The sequence below is a fragment of the Oryx dammah genome, unplaced genomic scaffold (genome assembly GCF_014754425.2).
Source record: "Oryx dammah isolate SB20612 unplaced genomic scaffold, SCBI_Odam_1.1 HiC_scaffold_9, whole genome shotgun sequence".
NCBI lineage: Eukaryota > Metazoa > Chordata > Mammalia > Artiodactyla > Bovidae > Oryx > Oryx dammah.
Genome location: NW_024070193.1, coordinates 22,889,870 through 22,917,125, shown reverse-complemented (window position 1 = coordinate 22,917,125; position 27,256 = coordinate 22,889,870). Strand labels below are relative to the sequence as shown.

The window sequence follows — 27,256 nt, the reverse complement described above, 5'->3', positions numbered from 1 at the left end:
TCATGGGGTTGCAAAGAGTCGAACATGACTGAGCGACTGAACTGAACATGCTTTGGAGGAGAAGTCAATGGCAACCCACTCCAGTGTTCTTGCCTGGAGAATCCCAGGGACGGGGGAGCCTGGTGGGCTGCCGTCTCTGGGGTTGCAGAGTCAGACACAACTGAAGCGACTTAGCAGCAGCATGTGTTGGACACTGTACACGTAGTGGCAGATCTAATAGGTGGACCTCCTTAGAACTGCCAGTTAACCTTTTTTCAGCACCTTAGTATGTCAGTGTATTGAATTCTGTATTTTCTCCGGCTGTGCCTTATCCTTTGTTAGGCCTTTCAGTGGCTAACTGGCCTAGGCATGGTCATTGCCCTTATCTCTACCTGTATTCTGTTACCAAGTACATATGCATGGCAGGGATTTCCAAATGTGAGTCTCCAGCCCCAAACCTGCCAGCGAGCACCAGACCCAAGCCTTGGGTTCTTCAATCTGGATATCTAATAAGAGAGTCCATCTCCACCTTGCCAAAGTGTAACGTTTGAATGCCTCCCCACCCCACCCAAAAACTCAAAAAAGGAGAAATTCTACAAGGATTTTTATCTCTTCTAGCCAGAAATAAGTATACGCTTGACTCTTCCGTGCTCACCTTCCCTGTCTGCATAGCCGTCCCCCGCTACCCTCTGAAGCCGCCCTCCTCTCTGCCCGGGCTCTGCCGCTGGTCTCGCTTGACTCTTCCGTGCTCACCTTCCCCATCTGCATAGCCGTCCCCTGCTGCCCCCTGAGCCTGCCCCTCTCTGCCCGGGCTCTGCCGCTGCGTCTGTGTGGCCCTGAGTCTTTGGTTGCTATTCACGTCACAGTCAAGTTTTATTTTCTTCACGGAGCTTGTTATTTTAGGCGCCTACCTTGTTTATTCCTTTATCCCTTCTTCCCTTTGGAAATTGAGTTGCTGTGGCAGCAGAGATCTTATCTTGTGGTTTCCCACCATATCCTCATTACTTAGAATGGTGATAGGTACTATTATTCAGGAAAATGATTGTACTTCTGTGGATTGCTCATTAATATTCTATGTACACTTTATAGATCAAGGCTATTAATTTTTATCATGTTATAAATCCACCTTCTAGTTTATCAGTTTATCCAAAGGGAGGTTGTTACAATTTGTCATCTTATTCATTGCAGCTATTGTGGAACAGGAAATGAAAAAGGACTGGCTTTTTGCGCCTCATTATCGATACTATGTAAGAGAAATGCGAATTCATGCGTACAGCCAGCTGCTGGAATCGTACAGGTCATTAACCCTGGGCTATATGGCAGAAGCTTTTGGCGTCGGTGTGGAGTTCATTGATCAGTAAGTTTGAACAACATTGTGTGAACTTACTCTTTACAGTTATACCTTTGAATGTGTAAACTTGTACACTTTCTCCACTTGCACATTTTCTCATTGTGTATTTCTACTTTGGTGCTGTGGTAGCAAAGTGGTCTCTGTTACACCTTTGAGATCCACTCTGCTACAACAGTAGTGACTGTTAGCTCACGGTCTTACATTTCATGTTAGGTCCTATCTCTTGTGAGAATGTCTTCAATTTTTTGGTTGCTAAAAATCGAAGACTGAGCCTTTGATTCAAAGGTTTATCACATAGGTACTAAGCCCTTACTGTATGGTTGGCATTATTCCAGGTCTGTCTTCATGGAGTTTCATTCTAGTTTTGGGGAGAGTTGGCAAGTATGCACAAAAATGTGTGTGTCATTTCAGATAGAAGTGAGTCTGCAGCGATAATCAGATGGTGCAGAGAGACGCACAGCTGCAGCCTAGTGGGAGGCGGGCAGGTATAGGGGTGCGGGGCCTGGGGCGGGGGGGGCACTGGAGGACGTGCAGCCTGCGGGTGAGTGACAGGGTGTTGTCGCACACCGAGGGGCTGGGGGTGAAGCAGATACTCAGGGGCGCTGGTCACGCGGCATCTGGCTAGAAGTGGCCCCCCAGGCTTCAGCTGGTAGCCTTGAGGGCTAGTCTGCAGTGGCTCATGGCGGTTATCTAGTAGTTTCTAATCGCTCTAAGGCATTTCATTTTTAAAAGGCCATACTCTGTTTAGCCATTTTGTTTTTTCTAATGTTTTATTACAAAAAATTTCAAACATGGAGAAATTGTTAAGATTTATACATCAAGTTCCTATATATTCTTGATTCTATCATTATTAACCCTGTATTTGCTTTACCTTATTTTTAACGACTTCAGAGAAACAGATATCAGTAGGTTTCATCCTTAGTCACCTTAGCATGAATATTTATCGGTTGGTTTAGAGTAATATTTACAATCAGTAAAACACACAACGTATAACCAAATTAGGGAGCCAGAAATTTCCTCATTCTCTTCCTTTGAAAGACAGAAGGCAGTGAGACTAGTTTATTATCCATACCAAAGTAAAAGGCTGGACTGTCCAGGGAGGTTTAGTTTTCTTGGTGAAATTGAAAGTCTGGTGGTGGGGGCACTGAGTTCCTCATGGGGTCGTACTGGAGGCGCTCACTGTGGTGAGCAGCGCATGAAGAGAGTTCTTTCTCTGCTGTTTCTTAACAGTGTTGTGGTGAGAAGGCCATTTGTTGCTCCTTGGGAGCAGGGCGAGGCTCAACTCAATCTGGAGTATTGTTAGACACGCTGCAGTATGCTGGAGGCCATTACAGTGGTATTTGAATTATTTAGTTTTTCCCTTCATGTTCTCAGCCCAGGTTTAGAGGCAGAGGTTTCAAGCACAGACTGAGCTGTGTTGTTACCTAGAAACTCCTTGCTTTAAATTTGTTTCTTACCTGATAAAATGAGTTTAGGCAAAATCTTTCTGTAAGTTTAAAGAACACTTGTACTTCGTTTTTCCATTTCCTTAGACTCAGTAAGATACTGGTGGAGAAAAGGACCAAGCCATTATTTGAATAGACACAACTGTTACTGACCTGTGTAAGGTTAGAAACCATACCCGTGGGCTGTATTGCATAATTTTGTTGGTAGATGTTTCGTCTGGAACTTAGGATGCAACTCTGGTTTTTAGGTTCTCTTTACACAGCAAATATTTGGCTCATTCTTACTGGACACCTGTATATGAGGCAGTATCTGGGTGGCTTGGAGAAGATGAGTCGTCTTGGGGTATGTTTGATTAGCACACAGGGAGACAACAAAAACGTAGTTTGGATCTAGGGAATGGAACTTAGGCCCCCATGTAGGGCAGGAAGTAGTTAATTTTGTCGTTTCAGAAAGGAGGCTGTGCTGAGATAGCTCTTGGGGGCCGTGAGAGTGGATGTCATTGCATGTTTAAGATTTTTACAGGAAGGAACGGTGAAAGAGGACACTTAGGCGGATTGGAGAGTGCACCAGCCTGGCTTACTGGAGGGAGGGTGTGGTGGCGTGCACCGGCAGAGCCGCAGCGATGAGCAGGCACAGCTAACCTTGGTGCATCTGAAGCCATCTCCAAGAGTCTAGGGAGGAAATGAAGGGCAGGCTGGCCTGGGGGCAGAGGGCGGGGGAAGCAGCAGTTGCTCGCCGTCTTACCTCAGCAGCGGGCACACCGAGTCAAGTCTGCCTTCAAGCCCAGGGCAGTGCTCCTCGCTGCCTCTCGAGTTCCCCCAGCTTGCCTGCGGATCTTAGTAGGCCTCAGAACAATAGGTGCAGGTGGGTGTCAGCTTCAGTCTGGAGAGGCAACTGTGTGAGTACCTGGAAAGTAAACGCAGGTGAGTTTAGAACCAGTGAGCTTTTAAGAAAATGTTTACAGTTTACCTAAAGCCACTAACAGTTGAAAGAATGACTGTTGTAGTGACTGAATCAAATGTATTTTTAATGAGTATAGGAATAGAGCACGCTCTGTAAACATAGAGTTTTTACTAATTTAAGATAACCAAGTTATCTTTTTTTCCTTGCCTGCTTTCTGGGATTTGTGAGAGTTAAGCTGCCGTCACATCATTCTCAGCCACGTTTCTCCACCAACTTGAAATGGCAATTGGGTTGTTTATGTGCTAGGAGCAAGATGGTGTATCGGGGAGAGTCATCTGTCACAATTTTCTTAATTAGGAGGACTCCTTATATTAATCTCTAAATTCAACCTAGTTCTATTACAAATAGATATCTTAAAGGAGTCAACTTTCCACATGTTCTCTCTGGTATTACTGAAAAGTTGTCTTCATGCAGCTCTCGTAGATATCTAAGGATTTCATTTTCCCCACGTCACAAGGCGGAGAGTCTGCACTCACGCTGCTGTTGAGGGGTGTGTTCAGTAACTAACAATTCTCTGTAAGGCTAATGCTAAACACTTTTTCCCCTTCTTCTCTCAATTAGGGAACTCTCCAGGTTTATTGCTGCTGGGAGGCTACACTGCAAAATAGATAAAGTGAATGAAATAGTGGAAACCAACAGGTACTCTTAAGCTTCTGTTATCATTGGTAATACTTATTATAACAATTGGTAATACTTATTATAACAAAGGACATTCTTAAAAAAGCGTGCCTTCTTCTTAAAGTAGGTCAGCTATTGTTAGGGAGTAATGTGACTGCTAACTAATTCATGTTTTCCCTGAATTTATTTATAGACCTGATAGCAAGAACTGGCAGTACCAAGAAACTATCAAGAAAGGAGACCTGCTATTAAACAGAGTTCAGAAACTTTCTAGAGTAATTAATATGTAAAACCAAATACACAAAGGGTTTTCTTTAGAGATCATTATTGGGAATTTTTATAGCTTACTTTACTTTGTGCCCAGTTGAACTGTGTAAAAAATAAATACTGCATTGTTTCTTTCAACTTCCTTTTTTCTTATAACATACACAGTGTTAAGGACGGGGTCCAGTAATGTCACGTTTACATCATTTGAATCTTTGGTTTATGGTATAAGACTTACTGAGACTACTTGAGTTCAAATCCTGACTCTTCAGTAAAACAAAACTAAGAGATGACACTAAAACATACGGGCATAGGGAATCTTCCCAGTTAAAACTTGGTGAATCAAATGGGGTTAAGTGCTATGGAAAAGAAACCTAAAACCCGGTAAGGGTGGCAGTGAAATGAGTAGGCGTGAAGTGCTCTCTGCTATCCGGTGTCATAGAAGCCTCTCCAGTGAGGTGACTTTAAATAAAAAGGAAGGAGAGACCATCTACACCACTGCCGAGGGGAAGAGAGGCACTGGAGGCTTTCAGGAGAGGGATGGCCAGACTGCCTTACTGTGCAAGTGTCAGCATGGCCCAGAGGTGGCTCCTGTGGAATACCTGTGGAGAAGCTTGCTCACTGAGAGCATCCAGGCTTGCTGAAGGGTCATCCTGATAAGAGCAGTTTTGCTAGAGCAAGAGAATCGAAATGGCATTTTACTGTAAATCAAGCGGGGAGAAGCATTGCCTTAGAAGTCACAACAGGGGAAGAGTGGCTGCTGAGGGAGCTGGGTGAGAGGCCATTAGAAACCTTACCAACTTTGATCACTAATTTCTTAAAGAAACTGGAAATATAAGTACCCTTAACAAAATCCACAACCATAGGAATCATTGCTGTCCGTTAAGGCCAACATAGGCATCAATCACTGTGTTCCTTCTGGAGGATTCTGTTTCCAGCCAGTTACCTCATTGCAGTTCATGCTAGAAGGGAAAAGTGCCATTAAAATGTCAGTTTCTTAAAATAACTTTCCTTCAGCTCCCTGCTGTAAAACCACCTAGACTGGAGTGATCACGGAGCAAAGCATTTCAGCTGAAATGTAGGCTGGATGTTGGCGTTTTTTAACCATTTTAGCCCTACCACCTAAAATTAGAGGAGGGGAAAAGACTGATGCTGGGAGGGAGTGGATGGCATCACCGACTCGATGGGCCTGAGTCTGAGTGAACTCCGGGAGTTGGTGATGATCAGGGAGGCCTGGTGTGCTGCGATTCATGGGGTCGCAGAGAGTCGGACACGACTGAGAGACTGAACTGAACTGAACAGGTGAGAGACACTAAATAAAAAAGAAAGACATACTATTCATTCCCGGTGCAAGATGGGGAAGCTGAAAACCAAGCCTGCAGATAAATGTCGAGGGAAGTTGCCTTATGATGCATAAGCAATATGATTCTGATGTGAGGGAGTCCAGGTTTTCGAGACCGTACAGTAAACGACAGATAGCCCTGAGCACTGCAGCTAGAAAACCAAACCTCTGATCTCTGCTCTCTTCATGCTGGTATCTGATGCTGAAAGAAAAGACTTCCTTCAGCCTGTTTCCACGGTTGTACACTGCAGTAGAAAATCAAGTTTATTATGACGTTCATTTACATAAAAGCATTACAAACTGTAAACAGTATACGCAAACATGTACTTCTTAGTGCATCACTACCAGTGTTGGTAGAAACCTGCTGGCACATAGTTGCTGGGGCCACTTAAGCCACTTTTATACTCCAAACTGATGATATTACTGATGTTTTTCACTTACGTTTGTTATATACTAAGACTACATAAAATGATGATTTTGAGCCTTGCTTCTCTGATTTTTGACCAGTGAGAGTTATTTAAATTTAATGGAAGGCTCAGAAACCCAAAGCAACTCATGATGCCAAAGGAGGCTTCCAGAAGCTTCCAGCTTGCAGACTGGTCAACTACAGGCTACAACTGTCACCAACTCCCTCCCACCACCCAATAAATTTCTGGGAAAAAAAATGCATGGCTGCCATCTAAAAATAAAAAGACAGTTCAAAGTCACTTATCCAGCTTTGCTGTAATACAGGTCAGCCTAATGCTGGGCTCCCGTTCCTGCCCTGTTAGCTCCTACTACCTACCTGGCCCCGTGGCTGCTGGAAGTTTCCCGTCCAGGTCCTACATCTATCTGTACTGTTATACCTGGGGCTGATGGTAAGAAGCAGATTCTGTTAATCTAGGAGAAGCCATTCAAATAATTAAAGTCTTACTTTTGAGGTTTTACTCTTGAAGGGTGCACATCCCAATACAAAAATAAGATTATCATCAAATGATAGTTTCCTTTGCTAAGGGATAGAACAGTTATGTGTTTAGTCCCTTTTAAATATTGGTAAGCTTTTTTCCTTTTGGTCAGTGTTTTTACTCAAACCTAGAAACTTCTCACTTTCATAAACCAAAATCTCATTCATAATACACTCTTCAAGTAGAAAGTGCATCACTGGGATGAACAATCTTATGAATATTTAACTTTCAAAATATTTATTGCAAAATGGAGTCTTAAAGGAAAGCAAATACACATCAAAACGACATGACACCAACCTGGACTTCTGAATATATCGTAGACTTTGTGTTGGAGTATCAAATTCCAGTGACAGTCAATCACTGAGTAGTCTTACCACACCACAGTAAACCTTAATCTTCCATACCATAGCCTAGAAGATCTTGGCATCAGACTTTCTTAGAATAACACTGCAAAAAAAAAAAAAAAAAAAAGAATAACACTGCAATGGAATAACTGAGAAAAATGTTTTGAGAAAGAAGAGCTGTAGGTGAAATCTTAATTTACTACTAGTCTTTTAGGAAAGGAAATACTGTCAAAAACTATGTGTCATTAAGTTTCTGGTGGAACTATTTGTGTGGCGGGAACAGAGGTGCAGAGGTAGAGCACACGCTTGGGAAGAAGAGCGGAGGAGGCTGGAATGAACCGAGACGGTAGCACTGACACACGCAGTGGGAAGCCGCAGTGTGACCGAGCTCAGGGGGAGGAGGCGGGGGTCGGAGGGAGGGGACGGGTACACTTACAGCTCTTCCACTGCTGTGCAGCAAAAACTAACAACACTGTAAAGCAACATACTCCAGTGATGTTCGTAAAAAAAGCAGAAACAACACAATTAAAAAAGGAGGACAAACCTTCACATTTCTCAAAAGGAAAAATGGAGGACAAAAAAGACTAATTATTACTGTTAGACTAATACAGATGAAAATACTGAGGTATCACCTCATGCCAGTCAGAAGGGGTATCATTAAAAAATCTACAATCAGTCAAGTCAAAGAGGGTGTGGAGAAAAAGAAACGCTGCCACCGTGTTTTCAGCGAATGTAACCTGTTAATAGAAGGAAAAAAACAGTATGTAGATTCTTAAACTAAAAATAGGTCTACCACATAATCTGGCCTTCTCACTCCTGGTTTCTCTTGAGTCTCTCCAAGTTAACAAATGTAATTCCAAATGACACCTACATCCCAACATTCACTGCAGCAATATTTATCACCAGCCACATCTGCAAGCCCCCACAGAGTTCATGCTCAGAGATGTATGGATAAACGTAAACGTGTGTGTGTAGAACATATATACACACAAAAATACACACACACTGGAATAGGACCTGCCAATCAAAAAGCATGCAAAATGCCTTTTCCAGTGACGTGAATGATCTTAAGTGACCATCTTGTGATGATGATCCTTGGGTAGGTACAGGAAGTCAGACAGAGAGGGACCAACCCTTTATGAAAACTCCTATGTGCAGAATCTAAAAACGTACCAGTGAACACATTTACAAACCGAGTTTTCTAAATTACAAGGTTGGGATGAACAAGCACAGTCTTACACATAGAATATGTGGGGTTCCCACGGATAGTTTCCTAAGCATCCCCAGCATCGCCCTTGAGGTATCTGTATATGGGGTGCAGGATAAGGGGAAAGATAATGAGACAGAAGCCCTGGCACACTCCACTCCTACAGGAGCAGAGCTTTTGTAGGGATCCAGTTGCCAAAGACAAGAGCAGGGCCTGAGGTGATGCTGCCGCCTTGTGGACCCTTCCTGCAACAACACCACAACTGCAAGCACCTTCAAGTGTCCATTTTCAGATGGGTGGATAAACACGGTAAACATAATCACACATATAAATGCATATACACACTCATGCATGAACAAATATTCCCTGGAATAACACATAGAAATAAAAAAGCATGAAAACTGTCTTCCAGCAACAACAGATATACTGATGAATATCCTAAGGGAAGGAAGGCAGAGAGGACCAACAGCCTAGGAAAACTCTTTGGTACCTAAATGTTGATATCAATGAATACATTTCTCAACTGAGTTTTGTAAATTAGGAACTTGGGATTCACAGAGGGATGGTCATAAATATGTACAATAATAATCCACAAAGACCAAGCATATAGCACAAGCAATTCTGCTCAGCAGCATTTAACTACCATCAGGGCCAGACAATTCCAAGTGGAAGACATGTATGGAAGTGAATCACGTGGCTGTACACCCAAAACAACTGGACACTGGAAATGAACTGTATCCACTGCACAAGAAAGATTAACTTTCAAAAGAAACCAAATGTGAAGAGTCTTCTTAGGCCTGGGGGCCTTGGACAACTCTCACACCCCAGGAACCTGAGCAGCCGTGGCACTCAAGGCCAGACTGGGCTGAATTGAAGAAACTTGGGAGGAGGTACCTTGGATCTAGAGGGCCCGGACCACAGGGGATGGGACCCCACTCGCCAATGCAGGTGGGCTGTCCCACAGCTCAACCAAGCCTCGTAGGCCCCCAGAAAAGGTGGACCCTCTAGGCTGAGAGCTCTGTGGCACCTGGTCTCCAGTCTCTGCGAGGTGGGTTCCCACCGCAGCCTCCTACCTCCACATATTCCCACCCAACTACCACGGCATCCCCAGCATCGCCTTCGTTGCTGGCTTGGGATTTGTCTGGGTGGTGCAGGTAACAGGGAAGATTAAGGAGAACCCAAGCCCTGGCACATGCCACTCTCATCTACAACCCAGGAAACCCAACTTTTCTTTAGGGCTCTCGATGCCAGGAAAACCTCATAGGGGCCTGAGAAAGTGCTGCTGCCTTGTGGACACTTCTAGTAACAGCAGCTTAAAAATCAGTGCTTTGGAGATTCACAAACCCTGTGAGGCAGGGACACCTCTCCTCAAGCCCTGTGCTGGGGCGAGTAATCGGAGAGCATATCGAAACATGGGGGACATTCAAGAAGAGAATCTCAAAGGTCACTTTAAAGCACATTAGTGTGTTTTGTTTTTTTCTTTTATTTGGAAAGCACAGGAAAAAGGCTCCAGATCACTGATTAATAACAACTGAACTTCAAAACCATAAAGAGGTACCTACCACCTCCCACCATTCACAACAATCATTCACAAAAACACCACCGACCATAAATGCTGCAGAGGGTCTGGAGAAACCAGAACCCTCCCACATTTTCTTCGGGTAATGTCAAGTGGGAACAGCCGGGACACAAAACTGCAGGGAGCTTCCTTCAAAATCTAAATAGGAACTACCACAGTATCTGGCCGTCTCAATGCTGGGACTCTGCAAGATCATCCAAAAAAGACAACTACACACCCCAGTGTTCACCAATATTTATCACAGGCCAAGGCTGTATGCACACCTAGAGGTCATTTTCAGAGATGAGTGATAAGTATGTGGGACACACACAGAGCGCACACAGTCACATAATACACACACACACATCCATATACACATATGCACTGGCATAAAAAGCATGCAATATGCAGCAAATGAGTGGACATGCTGATGCTCCTAAGTGAAGCATGTCAGAGAAGGAACAGTTGCCTCAGAAAATTCCACTGGGTGTGATCTAAAATCTGATAACCAGCGCACAAATTTATCAACCAAGTTTTGTACATTAGAAGCTTGGGATTAACATACAGACTGTCATATGCATACAATAAATAATCCATAAGGCCCTAGCATGCAGCAGAAGGAATTCTGCTAAGCAGTCTCTACCTACCTACAGGGCAGACAATTCCCAGAAGAGGACATCAATGTACCAGTGACTTAGGTGGCTGTACACCCAAAGCAGACTTGGCGCTGGGGAAGACTTGTATCCACCGTGCAAGAAAACTTAACCTGCAAATAAAACCAGATGTGAACAGTATTCCCCTCAGTCCCGGGGCCACTGATCTCTCACACCCCAGGAGCCTGAGAACGCTTGGGACCCAAGGTTGGACTGAACTGGAGCTGAGGCAGCTGGGGAGGGGGTACCAAAACGAAGTCTTGCTTGAACCTGGAGTGGCTGGTCCCTGGCGGATGGGACCCCATGCTCCAGATCCAGCTGGGCACCCCAAAGCTCACTCAAGCACAGTACGCTGAAAAGAGTGGACCCTCTAGGCCGAGAGGGCTTTGAATAGGCATCTGGTCTCCAGTCTCAAGATAGGTTCCCACAACGGTTTCTTACCACGGCATTTTCCCCACCTGACTTCCACGGCATCCCCAGCATCGCCTTCTGTGGAGGCTTTGCATTTGGGTGGTGCACATAAGGAGGAAGATGTAATGAGACCCAAGCCCGGGCACATTCCACTCTCATCTACAACCAGGGAACACAACTTTTCTCTAGGGCTCTGGTTGCCAGGAAACCCCCATATGAGCCTGAGAAAGTGCTGCCTGCTTGTGGACACTTCTAATAACAATAGCTTAAAAATCTGCTTTCAGTTCAGTTCAGTCGCTCAGTCGTGTCCGACTCTCTGCGACCCCATGAACTGCAGCACGCCAGGCCTCCCTGTCCATCCCCAAATCCTGGAGTTCACCCAAACTCACGTCCATCGAGTTGGTGATGGCATCCAGCCATCTCATCCTCTGTCGTCCCCTTCTCCTTCTGCCCCCAATCCCTCCCAGCATCAGAGTCTTTTCCAATGAGTCAAGTCTTCACATGAGGTGGCCAAAGTATGGAGTTTCAGCCCTAGCATCATTCCCTCCAAAGAACACCCAGGACTGATCTCCTTTAGGATGGACTGCTTGGATCTTGCAGTCCAAGGGACTCTCAAGAGTCTTCTCCAACACCACAGTTCAAAAACATCAATTCTTCGGCGCTCAGCTTTCTTCACAGTCCAACTCTCACATCCATACATGACCACTGAAAAACCATAGCCTTGACTAAACGGACCTTTGTTGGCAAAGTAATGTCTCTGCTTTTGAATATGCTATCTAGGTTGGTCATAACTTTCCTTCCAAGGAGCAAGTGTCTTTTAATTTCATGGCTGCAATCACCATCTGTAGTGATTTTGGAGCCCAAAAAGATAAACTCTGACACTGTTTCCACTGTTTCCCCATCTATTTCCCATGAAGTGATGGGACCAGATGCCATGATATTAGTTTTCTGAATGTTGAGCTTTAAGCCAACTTTTTCTCTCCCACTTTCACTTTCATCAAGAGGCTTTTAGAGCACTTCAAATTCACCAGGTTTGCGGGGCTGTTGGGACATTTGTTAAGCAATGTGCTGGGGTTGGTAATTGGAGAGCATATCAAAACACAGGGAAGTTTGAAGACAATTTCAAGAGGTTACTTTAAGACACATGAATGTGGTTTTTCTTTTCTTTTTTATCGAAAGGACAGGAAACAGGCTTCAAATTGCTAATGAATAGAGAACTGCAATCAAAACTATCAGGTACCGTCTCCCACCACTCAGAATGGTCATTAATAAATGCTGCAGCGGGCCTCAAGAAACCGGAACAGTCACACATTTGCCTTGGGTAATGTCAACTGGGAACAGCCAGGACACAGAACAGCAGGGAGCTTCCTTCAAAAAGTAAATAGGCACTACCACAGTATCTTGCCTTTGCAATGCTGGGTGGGACTCTGCAGGTGGAAAATATATCACCCGAAAAGACACCTACACACCTGTGTTCCCTGCAACAATGGTATCACGCGCCAAGGCTGCGTGCACACAGAGCCCATTTTCAGAGATGGATGGGTGAGCACGTAGTGCGCACACACAGACATCCGTATACACACATTCACTGGCATGACACCACAATCAAAAAGTATGCAAAATGTCTTTTCCAGCAACATGAACATAGATGCTGACAATGGGCGAAGCAACTCAGAGAAGAAACGATTGCCTCAGTAAACTCCACTGGGACAGTTTAGAGGGTACAGTCTAAAAACAGATACCAACACACAGTTATCAACCAAGCTTTGTAATTAGAAGCTTGGGATTAAGATGGGGACACTCATATACATACCAATAAATGATGCACAAGGACCTCAAATATAGCAGAGGGAATTCTACTCAGCTGCCTCTGCCGCCCTACAGGGCAAAATAATTCCAAGAAGACATACATGTATAAGGGAATCAGGTGTCTGTCTATCCTAACCAAAGGCAACACTGGAAATGATTTGTATCCACCACGCTAGAAGACAACTTTCAAAGAAACCAAATATGAACATTATTCCCCTCAGTCCAGGGGCCCCTGGGCACCCTCTTAGCCCAGGAGCCTGGGCACCCTTTGGACCCAAGGCTGGACTGAGCTGGAGCTGAGGCAGCTGGGGAGGGCGTACCAAAAGGAGCCCTCCTCGGACCTGCAGTCCTGGTCCACGGAGGACAGGACCCCATGCTCAAGATCCAGGCAGCCCGTCCCACAGCTCAGCCAAGCCTCATGTGCCCCAAGAATGGTGGACCCTCAAGGTGGACCCAGGTGCCTGTGCACCTGGTCCCATCTCCCAGATGTGGGATCCCACCACAGCCTCTTCTCTCAGCATCTCCCCACCTGACTACCGCTCATCGCAGGCACTGCTTCTGTGTAGGCTTGGGATTTCTCTGGGGTGTGCAGATAAGGGGGAAGACATAAAGAGATTCGCGCCCTGGCAAGTTCCACTCTCATTTATAACCAGGGAATATGACTTTTCTCTAGGACCCTGGGTTCCCAGGAAAACCTCAAATGGGTCTGAGAAAGTGCTGCCACCTTGTGGACACTTCTCATAACAGCCTAAAATCTATGCTTTCGAGCACTTCAAATATGCACTCATCGCACACGCTAAGTAATGCCCCAAATTCTCCAAGCCAGGCTTCAAAATTATGTGAATCAAGAAATTCCAGATGTTCAAGCTGTATTTAGAAAAGGCAGAGGAACCAGACATCAAACATCCGTTGGATCATAGAAAAAGCAAGAGAATTAAAAAAAAACATTTACTTCTGCATCACTGACTACGCCAATGCCTTTTGTGGATCACAAAAAACTGTGGACAATTCTTAAAGAAATGGGAATACAAGACCACCTTACTTGCTTCCTGAGAAATCTGTATGCAGATCAAGAAGCAACAGTTAGAACCAGACATGGAACAATGGACTGGTTCCAAATTGGGAAAGGAGTACGTCAAGGCTATATATTATCACCCTGGTTGTTTAACTTATATACAGAGTACATCATGAGAAATATCAATAACCTCAGATATGCAGATGACACCACCCTTATGGCAGAAAGCGAAGGAACTAAAGAGCCTCTTGATGAAAGTGAAAGAGAGTGAAAAAGTTGGCTTAAAGCTCAACATTCAAAACACGAAGATCATGGCATCCAGTCCCATCACTTCATGGCAAATAATTGGGAATCAATGGAAACCGTTAACAGACTTTATTTTCTTGGGCTCTAAAATCGCTACAGATGGTGACTACAGCCATGAAATTAAAAGACACTTGCTCCTTGGAAGAAAAGCTATGCCCAACCTAAACAGCATATTAAAAAGCAGAGACAATACTTTACCAACAAAGGTCCATCTAGTCAAAGCTTTGGTTTTTCCAGTGGTCATGTATGGATGTGAGAGCTGGACCATGAAGAAGGCTGAGGGTCGAAAAATGGATACTTTTGAACTGTGGTGTTGGAGAAGACTGTTGAGAAGCCCTTGGACTGTAAGGAGATCCAACCAGTCCATCCTAAAGGAAATCTGTCCTAAATATTCACTGGAAGGACTGATGTTGAAGCTGAAGCTCCAATACTTCGGCCACCTGATGCAAGGAACTGACTCATTAGAAAAGACCTGGATGCTGGGAAAGACTGAAGGCAGGAGGAGAAGGGGATGGCAGAGGATGAGATGGTTGGATGGCATCAGTGACTTGATGGACATGAGCTTGAGCAGGCTCCCGGAGTTGGCAATGGACAGGGAAGCCTGCTGTGCTGCAGTCCATGGGGTCGCAAAGAGTTGGACACGACTGAGCGACTGAGCTAAACTGGGGGGATGCGGGGACACCTCTCCTAAAGCAGTGTGCTGGGTGGGTAATCAGAGAGCATATCAAAACAAAGGGAACCTTCAAGAAGACAATCTCAAGAGATCACTTTAAGGCATATTAATGTTTCTTTTCTTCTTTTGCTTGGAAAGCACAGGATACAGGCTCCAGATTTCTAATTAACAGACAACCACACATCAAAACTATTAATGAGGTACCACCTCCTACCACTCAGAATGCTCATTCACTAAAAGACTACAGACACAGCTGGAGAGGACCTGGAGAAACAGCAACCCTCAACATTTCCTTTGGGAATTGTCAACTGGAGAAAGCCAGGACACAGAACAGGAAGGAGCTTCTGCCCAACACTTAATAGGACCTATCACATTAGGTATTCTTCTCAATGCTGGGATTGCGCAGGTGGAGAACATATCACCCGCAAAGAAACCTACACTCCAGTGTTCACTGCACCAATACTTATCACAGGCCAGGACTGCATGCACACCAAGTGTCCATTTTCAGAGACAGATGGATAAACACGTGGGACACATACAAACCTACACCGACATACACATCCTTATTCACATATTCACTAGCATATGACGCAGCAATCACAAAGCATGCAAATGCCTTTCCAGCAACATGCACAGACAAGCTGCTGATCTTAAGGGAAGCTGGTCAGAGCAGGAACAACTGCCTAACAAAACATTGAGTACAATCTAAAAGTTCATACCTATGACCACATTTATCAACTGAGTTTTATAAATTAGAAGCTTGATATTAACGGAGTGACAGTCATATACATACAATAAAAATGCACAAGGACCTAGCATACAGCAGAGAGAATTCTACTCAGCAGCCTCAACCTACAGGGCAAAACAGTTCCAACAGGAAGACACTTATGTGTAAGTCAGTCAGGTGGCTGGACACCCAAAACAAACACAACACTGGAAATGAATTCTATCCACCACCCAAGAAACGTTAGCTTTCAAAAGAACCCAAATGTGAACGGTATGCCACTCAGTCCTGGGGTCCCTGGGCACCCTCACAGCCCAGGAGCCTGAGTAGCCTTGGGACCAAGGCTGGAGCTAAGGCAGTGGGGGAGGATGTACCAAAAAGCAGTCCTCCCAGGACCTGGACACCCTGGGCCATAAGCATGGGATGCCACGCTCCAGACCCAGGTGGGCCCTCCCACAGCTCAACCAAGTCTAGTACGCCCAAAAAGGGTAAACCCTCTTGGCAGAGAGAGCTCCGGATAGGCACCTCGTCTCCAGTCTCCTCAAGGTGGATATCCACCACAGCCTCTTACACCATGAGTCTCCCCCCGACCACCACAGCATGCCCAGCATCGCGTTCCGGGCAGGCTTGGGATTTGTCTGGGGTAGTGCAGATAGGGAGAAGATGTAAAGAGACCCAGGCCCTGGCACATTCCTCTCATCTACAACCCAGGAACATGACTTTTCTCAAGGGCCCTGGTTGCCAGGAAAACATCAAACGGCCCTGACAAAGTGCTGCCGCCTTGTGGACACTTCTAGTAACAACAGCTTAAAAATACATGCTTCAGAGCACTTCAAATTCACAAATTTTGAAGTGTGGGGCTGTAAGAACACCTCTTCTGAAACAATGCTTTGGGGTGGATAATCGGAGAGCATATCGAAACAAAGGGAACCTTCAAGAAGACAATCTCAAGAACTCACTTTAAGGCACAATAGTGTTTTTGTTTGTTTGCTTGTTTGGAAAGAACAAGAAACAGGCTCCAGATCGTTAATTAGTAGAAAACTGCACATCAAAACCATAATGAGGCACCACCTCCCCCCACTCACAATGGTCATTCACAAAAACGCTACTGACAGTAAGTGTTGAGGAGGGGCCGGAGAAACCAGAACCCTCCCACATTTGCTTCGGGAAATATCAACTGGGGACAGCAAGGACAACGTACAGGAGGGAGCTTCCTTCAAACAGTAAATAGGAGCTACAACAGTATCTATCCTTCTCAACGCTGGGACTCTGCAGGCGGAGAACAGATCATCCGATAAGATACCTACACTCCAGTGTCCACTGCACCAATATTTATCACAGCCCAAGACTGCATGCACACACAGAGTCCTTTTTCAGAGATGGATGGATGAACATGTGATACACACACACACACATTCATATACACATATTCACTGGCGTATGACACAGCAATCAAAAAGTATGCAAAATACCTTTTCCAGCAAGATGAACAGACATTTTGATGATCCTAATGGTAGCTAGTCAGACAAGAACAGTTGCCTAAGAACTCCATTGGGTACAATGAGAAAGTTGATACCAATGATCACATTTATCAACCAAGTTTTATAAATTACAAGGTTGGGATTGATAGAGGGATAGTCATATACATCCAATAAAAAATGCACAAGGACCTAGCATATTGTACATGGGTTTCTACTCTGCAGCCTCTAACTATCTACCCAGAAAAACAGTTCCAAGAGCAAGACATTTATGCATAAGTGAGTCCAATGGCTGCACACCCAAAAGAAACAGGACGCTGCAAATGAACTGCATCCACCATGCAAGAAACATTAACTCTCAAAAGAAACCAAATATGAACGGTCTTCCACCCAGTCCAGGGGCCCCTTGGCTCTAACAGTCCAGGAGCCTGAGGACCCCTGGGACCCAAGGCCGGACTGGGCTGGAGCTGAGGTAGCTGGGGACGGTGTACCAAAAGGAAGCCCTCCTCAAACCTGGAGGGCCTGGACCATGGGGAAGGGACTTCACGCTAGAGATCCAGGCAGGCTGTCCCACGGCTCACCCAAGCCTAGAACATCTCCAAAATGGTGGACTCTATAGGCAGAGAGAGCTCCAAATAAGTTGTTGGTTCCAATCTCCCTGAGACGGGTTCCCACCACAGCCTCTTACTTCGGCATGTCCCCAAGTGGCTACCACAGCATCCCCAGAATCGCTTTCTTCACAGGCTTGGGATTTGTCTGGGGTGGTACAGATAAAGGGGAAGATGTATGGAGAGCCAGGCCCTGGCACATTCCATTCATCTACAACCCAGAAACACAACTTGTCTCTAGGGCTCTGGTTGCCAGTGAAAGTTGCTCAGTCATGTCTGACTGTTTGCAACCCCATGGGCTATACAGTCCATGGAATTCTTCAGGCCAGAATACTGGAGTGGATAGCCTTTCCCGTCTCCAGGGGATCTTCCCAACCCAGGGATCAAACTCAGGTCTCCGGCATTGCAGGCAGATTCTTTACCAGCTGAGCCACAAGGGAAGTGTCCACAAGACGGCAGGCCTTCTAATGGGCCTGAGAAAGTGCTGCTGCCTTGTGGGCACTTCTGGTAACAACAGCTTAAAAATCAGTGTTTTGGAGCACTTCAAATGCACAAAGCTTGTGGGGCTGTAGAGATCCCTCTCCTCAAGCAATGTGCTGGGGGAGGTAATTGGAGAGCATATCAAAACAAATGGAACCTTCCAGAAAACACTCTCAAGAGATCACCTTAAAGCACAGGAAACAGGTTCCAGATCGCTCATTAGTGGAGAACTGCACAACGAAACAATGAGGTACCACCTCCCACCACTCAAAACAGTCATTCACAAAAACACCACCAACAATACATGCTGCAGAGGGCCTGGAGAAACCAGAACCCTTTCACATTTTCTTTGGGTAACAAGAACTGGGAACAGCCAGGACACAGAACAGGAGGAAGCTTACTCCAAAAACTAAATGGGAGCTACCACAATCTCTGGCCTTCTCAATGCTGGGCCTCTGCAGATGGAGAACAGATCATCTGATAAGACACCTATGCTCCAGTGTTCACTGCACCGATATTTATCACAGCCCAAGACTGCATTACTTTGCCAACAAAGGTCCGTCTGGTCAAAGCTATAGTTTTTCCAGTAGTCAGGTATGGATGTGAGAGTTGGACTATAAAGCAAGCTGAGCGCCGAAGAACTGATGCTTTTGAACTGTGGTGTTGGAGAAGACTCTTGAGAGTCCCTTGGACTGCAAGGAGATCCAACCAGTCCTTCCTAAAGGAAATCAGTCCTGAATACTCACTGGAAGGACTGATGCTAAAGCTGAAACTCCAATACTTTGGCCACCTGATGGGAAGAGCTGACTCATTTGCAAAGACCCTGATGCTGGGAAAGACTGAAGTGGGAGGAGAAAGGGATGACAGAGGACAAGGTCCTTGGACGGCATCACCAGCGCGATGGACTTGAGTCTGAGCAAGCTCCAGGAGTTGGTGATGGACAGGGAAGCCTGGCGTGCTGCAGTCCATGGGGGTGCAAAGAGTCAGACACGACTGAGCAACTGAACTGAAGAATGCGTGCACACATAGTGTCCACTTTCAGTGATGGATAAACACGTGGTACACATACATATACACACACACACAGCCATATCCATATATTCACTGGCATATGACGCAGCAATCAAAAAGTATGAAAAAAGTCTTTTCCGGCAACATAGACATGCTGATGATGGTCCTCAGGGAGGTCAGTCAGAGAAGGTCAGCTGTTTAACTCCATTGGGTACAATCTAAAAACTGATACCAATGAACATGCTTATAAATTTAGTTTTGTAAATTAGGAAGTAGGGATTATCATATGGACAGTCATAGACATACAATAAAGCACAGGGAATTCTACTAAGCAGCCTGTAGTTACATACAGGTATAAGTGAATCAGGTGACTACACCTAAAACAAACACTGGAAATGAACTGTATCCACCATGCAAGGAAAATTAATTTCCAAAACAAACCAAATTGAACGGTCTTCCACTCAGGCCTGGGGACCCTGGGCTGCTTTCATACCACACAAGCCTGAGCAGACTTGGGACCCAAGGCCAGACTGAGCTGGAGCTGAGGGAGCTGGGGGCGATGTACCAAAAAGAAGCCCTCCTTGGACCCGGAGTGCCTGGTCCATGGGGGATTGGACCCCACCATCCATCCAGACTGCTCCACAGCTCAGCCACAGTGTGCATGGTGTGTTCAGGAAACAGTGGACCCTCTAGGCTGAGAGAGCTCTGAATAGGCACATGCTGTCCAGTCTCCCCCGAGGCGGGTTCCCGCCTCAGCCTCCTACTTCAGCATCTCCCCACCTGACTACCAGGGCCTCCCAAGCACTGCCTTCTGCACAGGCTTGGGCATTGTCTGAGGCTGATATGGAGGAAGATGTAAGGAGGCCTGAGCCCTGGCACATTCCACACTTATCTACAACCCAGGAACATGACTTTTCTCTAGGGCTCTGGGTGCCAACTCCGAAAGCGGCCTGAGAAAGTTACGCTGCCTTGTTGATTCTTCCGATAAGAATAACTTAAAAACGAATGTTTAGTAGCACTTCAAATTGCAAGGCCTTTGGGGTGTAAGGGTTTTCCTGGTGGCCCAGTGGATAAAGAATTTGCCTGCAGTTCCTGAGATGCATGAGATGAGGGCTCCATTCCTGGGTCAGGATGGTCCCCTGGAGGAGAGGAGGCGAGCCACTCTGGTATTTTTGTCTGTAGAACCCCATGGGCAGAGGAGTTTGCAGGGCTACAGGGCATAGGGTCACAGAGAGTTTACTATTACTGAAGTGAGTGAGCACATGGGGTGTGATGGACATCCTTCCATAAGCATGTCCTTAGGTAGAAAACTGAAAACCAGTGCAAAACACGGTGAACCTTTAAGAGTTCAATTTATTGCAGACTGTTTTTTGTTGTTGTTGCTTTCCTTTTATTTGGAAGGCATATGAAAAGAGGCTCCAAGTTACCTTAGGAGAACTGCAAATTAAAACTGTAACGAAGTATCACTTCCCACCACTCAGATTGGCCATCGTCAAAAAGACTACCAATATTAAATGTCAGAGGTGGCCTGGAGAAAAGATAACCCTCTTATGCCATTTCAAAGAATGTCAGTTGGTAACAGCCATGATAGATAACGGCTTCCCTCGTGGCTCAGCTGGCAAAGAATCTGTCTGCAATGCAGGAGACCTGGGTTCGATCCCTGGGTTGGGAAGATTCCCGTGAGAAGGGAAAGGCTACCCACTCCAGTCTTCTGGCCTGGAGAATCCCATAGTCCATGGGTCGCAGAGTCGGACATGACTGAGCGACTTCCACTTCCTTATGATGGATAATAGTACAGGGCTTCCTTAAAGAACTAAACATGGAGCTACAACGTAACGCAGTCATCTCCCTCCTGGGCCTCTCAGTGAGAGAAAACACAATTCGAAAAGACACACGCACCACAATATTCACTGCAGCAGTATTTACACTAGCCAGGACCTAGAAGCAACCAAAGTGTCCATCTTCAGACGGTGGTACATACATAAATGGAGCATGACTAAGCCCTATAAAGGAATGTAATAATGCCATTTGCAGCTACATGAATGCTACTGGACATTATCATACTATGTGGAGTAACTCCAAATGAGAAAGACAAATAAAAGATGATATTACTCACATGTGGAATCTATAATACGGCACAAGTGAACCTATCGATAGAACAGACACCGACGCACAGACATGGAGGTTAGGCTTCTGGCTGCCAAGGCTGAGAGACGGGAGATGATGTCGTGAGGACCTGTGGTTAGGAGACGCAAAGTATTACATCCAGAATGAATAAACTCCAAGATCCTATTGTACAGCACAGGGAACTATATTCCGTCTGCTGGGATAAACCATAACAGAAGAGATTACTTAAAGGGAATGTATATGTGTGAAACTGAGTCACTCTGCCATACAAGGAGATTGGCACGACCCTGGAAGTGTGCTCTACTTCAATTTAAAACAGGAAAAAGGGTGCAGTTTATAGACAGAACTACTGAACAACAAAATAAAAAGGTGGGGCGGGGAACCTGTTTTTGAAGATGATTAGGAGTTGACACTTGATATCGGTCCTTGATTTCCGGATGAAAAGACAGGAGGCTGTTGTAATCCTGAATGTTCGTAATGCTCCAGTTGTTAATAACAAACCTCTTACCTTCAAAGCAGCTATGGGGAAATGAAGTTACATTCCTGTGTGAAAAACATGAAATGCTCCAGTAATCAATGGTTTTGGTTTTGAAGGCAGAGAGTGACAGGCGTACACTCTTCTTCCATTTTTGAAGACCTACAAACGATATGAGGAATGTGTGACACGCTCTTGGTGGGAACATAAACTGATAAAGCCACTATGGGGAACAATATGGAGAGACCTTTAAAAACTAGGAATAAAACTACCATATGACCAATAAATCTCACTACTTGCCATATACTCTGAGCGTTTAAATGTTCTTTTGATGAATTTGTAGGGGAGAAAGTGGTCTCCCCGTCCTATCCCTCTGCCATCTTAGGACCACCCCCCACCCGGGCATATACTCTGAGAAGATCGCAATGGTAAAAGGCACTCACACCCCAGTGTTCACTGCAGCACTATTTACAATAGCCAGGACATGGAAGCAACCTACATGTCCGAATGGATAAAGAAGGTGTGGTACATACATACAATGGGATATTATTCAGTCATAAAAGGCAATGCATTTGAGTCAGTTCTAGTGACGTGGATGAACGGACAGCCTATTACATACAGCAGTAAGCCAGAAAGAGAAAAACAAATAGCATATATTAACGCATATATGAGAAATCTAGAAAGACAGTCCTGATGAACCTACTTGCAGGGCAGCAATGGAGATGCAGACACAGAGAACACACTTGCAGACACGGTGCGGGAAGGAGAGGGAGGGACGAACTGAGAGAGCAGCATGGAGACATATATGGGACCACACGCAAGAGATGGCCCGTGGAAATCTGCTGTATAACGCGGGAGCTCAACCCTGTGGTCTGTGACAACCTAGAGCGGTGGGACGGGTGGGAGGCAGGTTCAAGAGGGAAGGGGCATATGTACACCTTTGGCTGGTTCATGTCGACATATGGCGGAAATCAACAGAACATTGTAAAGCAATCATCCTTCAATTAAAATGCTTTGAAAAAGAGTGATAAAAAAATATAAAGAATGCATGTCAGCTCAGTCCAGGCCAGTATAACCCTGAAGTACATGGTCAAGGGGGAGGGAGATGTCCTGTCATTCAGAAATCTCTTGTAATGGCATAATCTTCCCAGTGTAGACTGGATGTAAGAAATAGAAGGTACAACTAGCTAGTGAATGAGTCAGCCTTCATTCCAGCAATTATGTATCATAAATCCTGACACTGCCTTGTGGAAGTGATCACTTAGTCAACACTACCAACAGATGGCGCCCTGACAGCTGTATCAACCCTCTACTTAGGAAGTTACCAGAGATCTGCTTTTCCAAAGAGCCTCGGCAATCACTGGGATTATTAGCACTGGTAAAACTCTATACTAGGTTTTTGAGGACTCGCAGTTCAGTTCAATTCAATCACTCAGTTGTGTCTGACTCTTTGCGACTCCATGAACCACAACACACCAGGCCTCTCTGACCATCACCAACTCCCGGAGTCCACCCAAATCCATGTCCATTGAGTCGGTGATGCCATCCAATCATCTCATCTTCTTTCGTCCCCTTCTCCTCCTGCCCTCCATCTTTCTGAGCATCAGGGTCTTTTCAAATGAGTCAGCTCTTCGCATCAGGTGACCAAAGTACTAACTGGAGTTTCAGCTTTAGCATCAGTCCTTCCAGTGAATATTCAGGACTGATTTCCTTTAGGATGGACTGGTTGGATCTTCTTGCAGTCCAAGGGACTCTCAAGAGTCTTCTCCAACACCACAGTTCAAAAGCATCAATTCTTCAGTGCTCAGCTTTCTTTATAGTCCAACTGTCACATCCATACATGACCACTGGAAAAACCATAGCCTTGACTAGACGGACCTTTGTTGACAAAGTGATGTCTCTGCTTTTGAATATGCTGTCTAGGTTGGTCATAACTTTCCTTCCAAGGAGTAAAGGTCTTTTAATTTCATGGCTGCAATCACCATCTGCAGTGATTTTGGAGCCCAGAAAAATAGTCAGCCACAGTTTCCACTGTTTCCCCATCCATTTGCCATGAAGTGATGGGACCAGATGCCATGATCTTCGTTTTCTGAATGTTGAGCTTTAAGCCAACTTTTTCACTCTCCTCTTTCACTTTCATCAAGAGGCCCTTTAGTTCTTCCTCACTTTCTGCCATAAGGGTGGTGTCATCTGCATTATCTGAGGTGATTGATATTTCTCCCAGCAATCTTGATTTCACCTTGTGCTTCTTCCAGCCCAGCGTTTCTCATGATGTTCTCTGCATAGAAGTTAAATAAGCAGGGTGACAATATACAGCCTTGATGGACTCCTTTTCCTATTTGGAACCAGTCTGTTGTTCCATGTCCAGTTCTAACTATTGCTTCCTGACCTGCATACAGGTTTCTCAAGAGGCAGGTTAGCTGGGTACTGGTAAAACTCTATACTAGGTTTTTGAGGACTCTACTTTTCTTGAAACCCTCTGGCTTAGAGGATCTCTTTCATCTACACCTCAGGAACTCGGGCCCAAGATGATGTCCACAGTTCCCTACTGCCTTGGTTCTCTGCTGGCCGTTAAGTTTCCACCCTCATTCAAAGTGCCTTCTCGGTGAAGCTGCTCACTACCCAGCACTCACTGTGCTCACCGCCCTGAGAACTCTAAGCCACCATGTCCCGCTCACTCAGCAGCTGGCTCTGACTCCCTCTCAACTCTAACGTCTCTGGAAAAGACAACCTGTACAGCGACAGCTCACTTCCCAAGCCTTCACTCCGGCGCTATTTTCCTCCACGCCACTTCTATCCACCGTCAGGGTCTCACTCAGGACCGAGGAATCACAAACACCTCTGAACAGCCCTGCTTTTGAAAATGAAACCTGGACTGCCACTTGGACCCTACTGTCCTGTGCCTTTGTCTCCTGACCTAGTCGTGTGTCAGCGTGCTAATTCTGGATCTGTCTTGGACATAGAGAGCCCTTCTTCACTACTGGCCATATAAAGCTGAACATGGACTGTGCTCTGTACCTCTGAACGAATCACTTAACTGGTCTGATCATAGACAAGTTACCTAGAAGGAGGATCACAAGACATAAGAGGGAAAGCGCAAACACAACATCTTTAGGGGCCTGCACGGACTTACATGGCAGCTCCCCGTTTTTCTTTGAATATCCAGATGAGGCTGTCACTTGGGCACACTCACATTTTTAATTCTTCAGCAGTCTCCCTGCCTAGGCCAGGGTCTAACTTTTCATCTCAGTACTGATTCCAGTTATCCTGGAGAAAGAAGCAGAAGAAAAAAAACACCTAAGTGGGTGGATAGGGTTGATAAATAAGATAAAACGGTCTAAACTGCTAACTAAACCAACTCAACTGCATCCTTCTCTGCCTTCCCTGATGTCTCTGGTATTGCCTCTGTCTTCACCAAAACACTCTTTTCCAGGGTTTCATTTTGGGCTGTCTTCTCTCTCTGGCCATGGAGCATGGGCTTTAAGTTTGTGAAATCTTAAGGAAAAGGAACATAAAAGGTGGGGTGCTCATGCCTCTGTCAGACAGAGCTATGATTTCTTTCAGGTGATCCTGAGACTCTATAGAAAGGAAAAAAAAAAGATTAAGAACTGCTGATCTGACAACCCTGAATTCAAAGGCTGGCACTGTGGGACAGAGAAACTTAGCTTTTAAGAAGCTGCTCATCAGCAGGAGTAGTAGCACTGAAATACGTACTCTGTTAGGGGATTTGAGAGAGAGAAGGGATGCGAAGTGCTCACCACCGCAACTGGGGCATCAGGCCTCCAACCCGATGAGCATTATTTTAACTGGTAACAAGTCAGATTGCTGCCTATTTCTCCTAGGTGAACTCATCCACTCCCAGTGAAAGGCAACCCTACGATTCTATTTTATGCTCAAATCTGTCTCTTAAGCTCCAGGCTGTACATATATATAGCCACTGGATATTACACAGGCAACTCAAATTCACTGCAGTGTTTTTCTTCTCTGTCACCACAGTATGTATTTCATTTAAGGCTCAACCAACCTGGCCAAGCCAGAAATCTCTAAATTACCTTAGCCTCCCTCTTCCCCATATGAGACCTCAAAATCTGTTAGTTTTACCTTTAAAAGATCCTTGAATAAGTTTCCACTTTATCCACATGGTCACTGTCTTGGTTTAGAAACTTAATAGCTGTTACCTGGATCACTACAACGGCTTTATCAATTACTTTTGTCCCAAGGTTCTCATCTGTCCATTCTGTCCTCACCTGCCCATTCTGACCTGGGAGGGTCCTATGTGGTTGAGATTAAAATATACATATTAGACTCATTTAATACATCTCACTCGCAATAGGAACAAGTGTTTCTTATGAGAGAGAGAGAATCGTGAGAGCAGACAATGGAGTCAGAAGGCACAGAACCTGAGGTCTGATTCAGGGCAGAGTTTTATGAGGAGGACTTGACGGGGTGGAGAATAAAGGCTAAAGATAGAGATTAGGCGAGAGTGAAAATGTGAGAAAAAGGGAAAGAGGTCTAAGTGCTTCTTTGATTTTCCACAGTCGCCAGTACAGATGTGAATGGCTTTTACCTTTGGCAGCTACAGTGTGCGAGGACTGGCGTGAAATCTCTGGGCTCTGACAGTGACATCTGGTTACACCGCACGCTCCTAAGGATGCGGGCCCCCTGACATGTAAGGTCCTGAAGAATCTGGGGCCATCTTCTCCAACCCTGTGGGCCCCCTTCCCTTTCAGCCAGAACCGTCCTCCAGTCTGTGTGTCTTCACACCTGTGCTGGCCCACTTTGCTCCCTCTGCCTAGAACGACCTCACCTACCTTTCTGCCGGTTGATTCCTTCAGGTCAAGATCCAAAACTGCCAATCCCCTGCTCGGTGAACTGGGATAATCTTCTGCTGTCCCAGTCAGGTTACCTGCAAGAGAACAGAAGTGAAAAAAGCATGAGAAGATGAGTGAGTGAACCTTCTCCTGGGACGCTTAAGGGGGAAATCCAGAGTGAAAGGAGTTATCTATAGGGAATTTATTAAGAGTGAGTTTGAATAGTCAGCTGATCTAAGGATGGAATGTAAGTCCATGGAGCAGGGCAGTGGGCTGACCCCAGCCTGAAGCCAGCCTGACCCCTTCCTGTAATTACTCACCTTTATTCCAGTCCACAAATCCATTGCTTCCCTTAGTCTTTTAAGCAATAAAAATAATTTGGAATTTTAAGAATGGTTTGCAAATGGTAAAAATGGCCAAATTTCTTGAGATGAAAGATTATGCTGTGCCTAATACTAATACACTTGTATTGCCAGAGAACAAGGTATATAAGAAAGAAAGAAAGAAACCAGACCCACTTGGGATAAAAACTTACCTCTCTCCTCAAATATTCTGTAATAACCTAAATGGGAAAAGAATTAGAAAAAGGATACCTGTATACATATAACTGAATCACTTTGCTGTACACCTGAAACAGACACAACATTGTTAATCAACTA

At 45.3% G+C, this 27,256-nt stretch overlaps 1 protein-coding gene and 1 long non-coding RNA gene across 3 annotated transcripts in view; one reads left to right on the top strand and one right to left on the bottom strand.

Annotated features, from left to right (window-relative positions):
• Positions 1 to 4,762, top strand: part of PSMD6 (proteasome 26S subunit, non-ATPase 6) — a 19,169-nt gene extending 14,407 nt beyond the window's left edge. For both annotated transcript variants that reach the window (XM_040246573.1, XM_040246574.1), the window contains exons 6-8: positions 1,168 to 1,336; positions 4,301 to 4,378; positions 4,551 to 4,762. In XM_040246573.1, coding sequence (XP_040102507.1) covers positions 1,168 to 1,336; positions 4,301 to 4,378; positions 4,551 to 4,647 — 344 coding nt within the window. In that variant the 3' untranslated portion in view covers positions 4,648 to 4,762. The remainder of the gene's footprint in view (positions 1 to 1,167; positions 1,337 to 4,300; positions 4,379 to 4,550) is intronic.
• LOC120868015 lies at positions 3,602 to 27,256 on the bottom strand. Its single transcript, XR_005722113.1, has 3 exons — positions 24,920 to 27,256; positions 21,820 to 21,948; positions 3,602 to 3,682 (listed from the first exon to the last, which is right to left on the bottom strand). It is a non-coding gene; the product is annotated as an uncharacterized LOC120868015 (long non-coding RNA).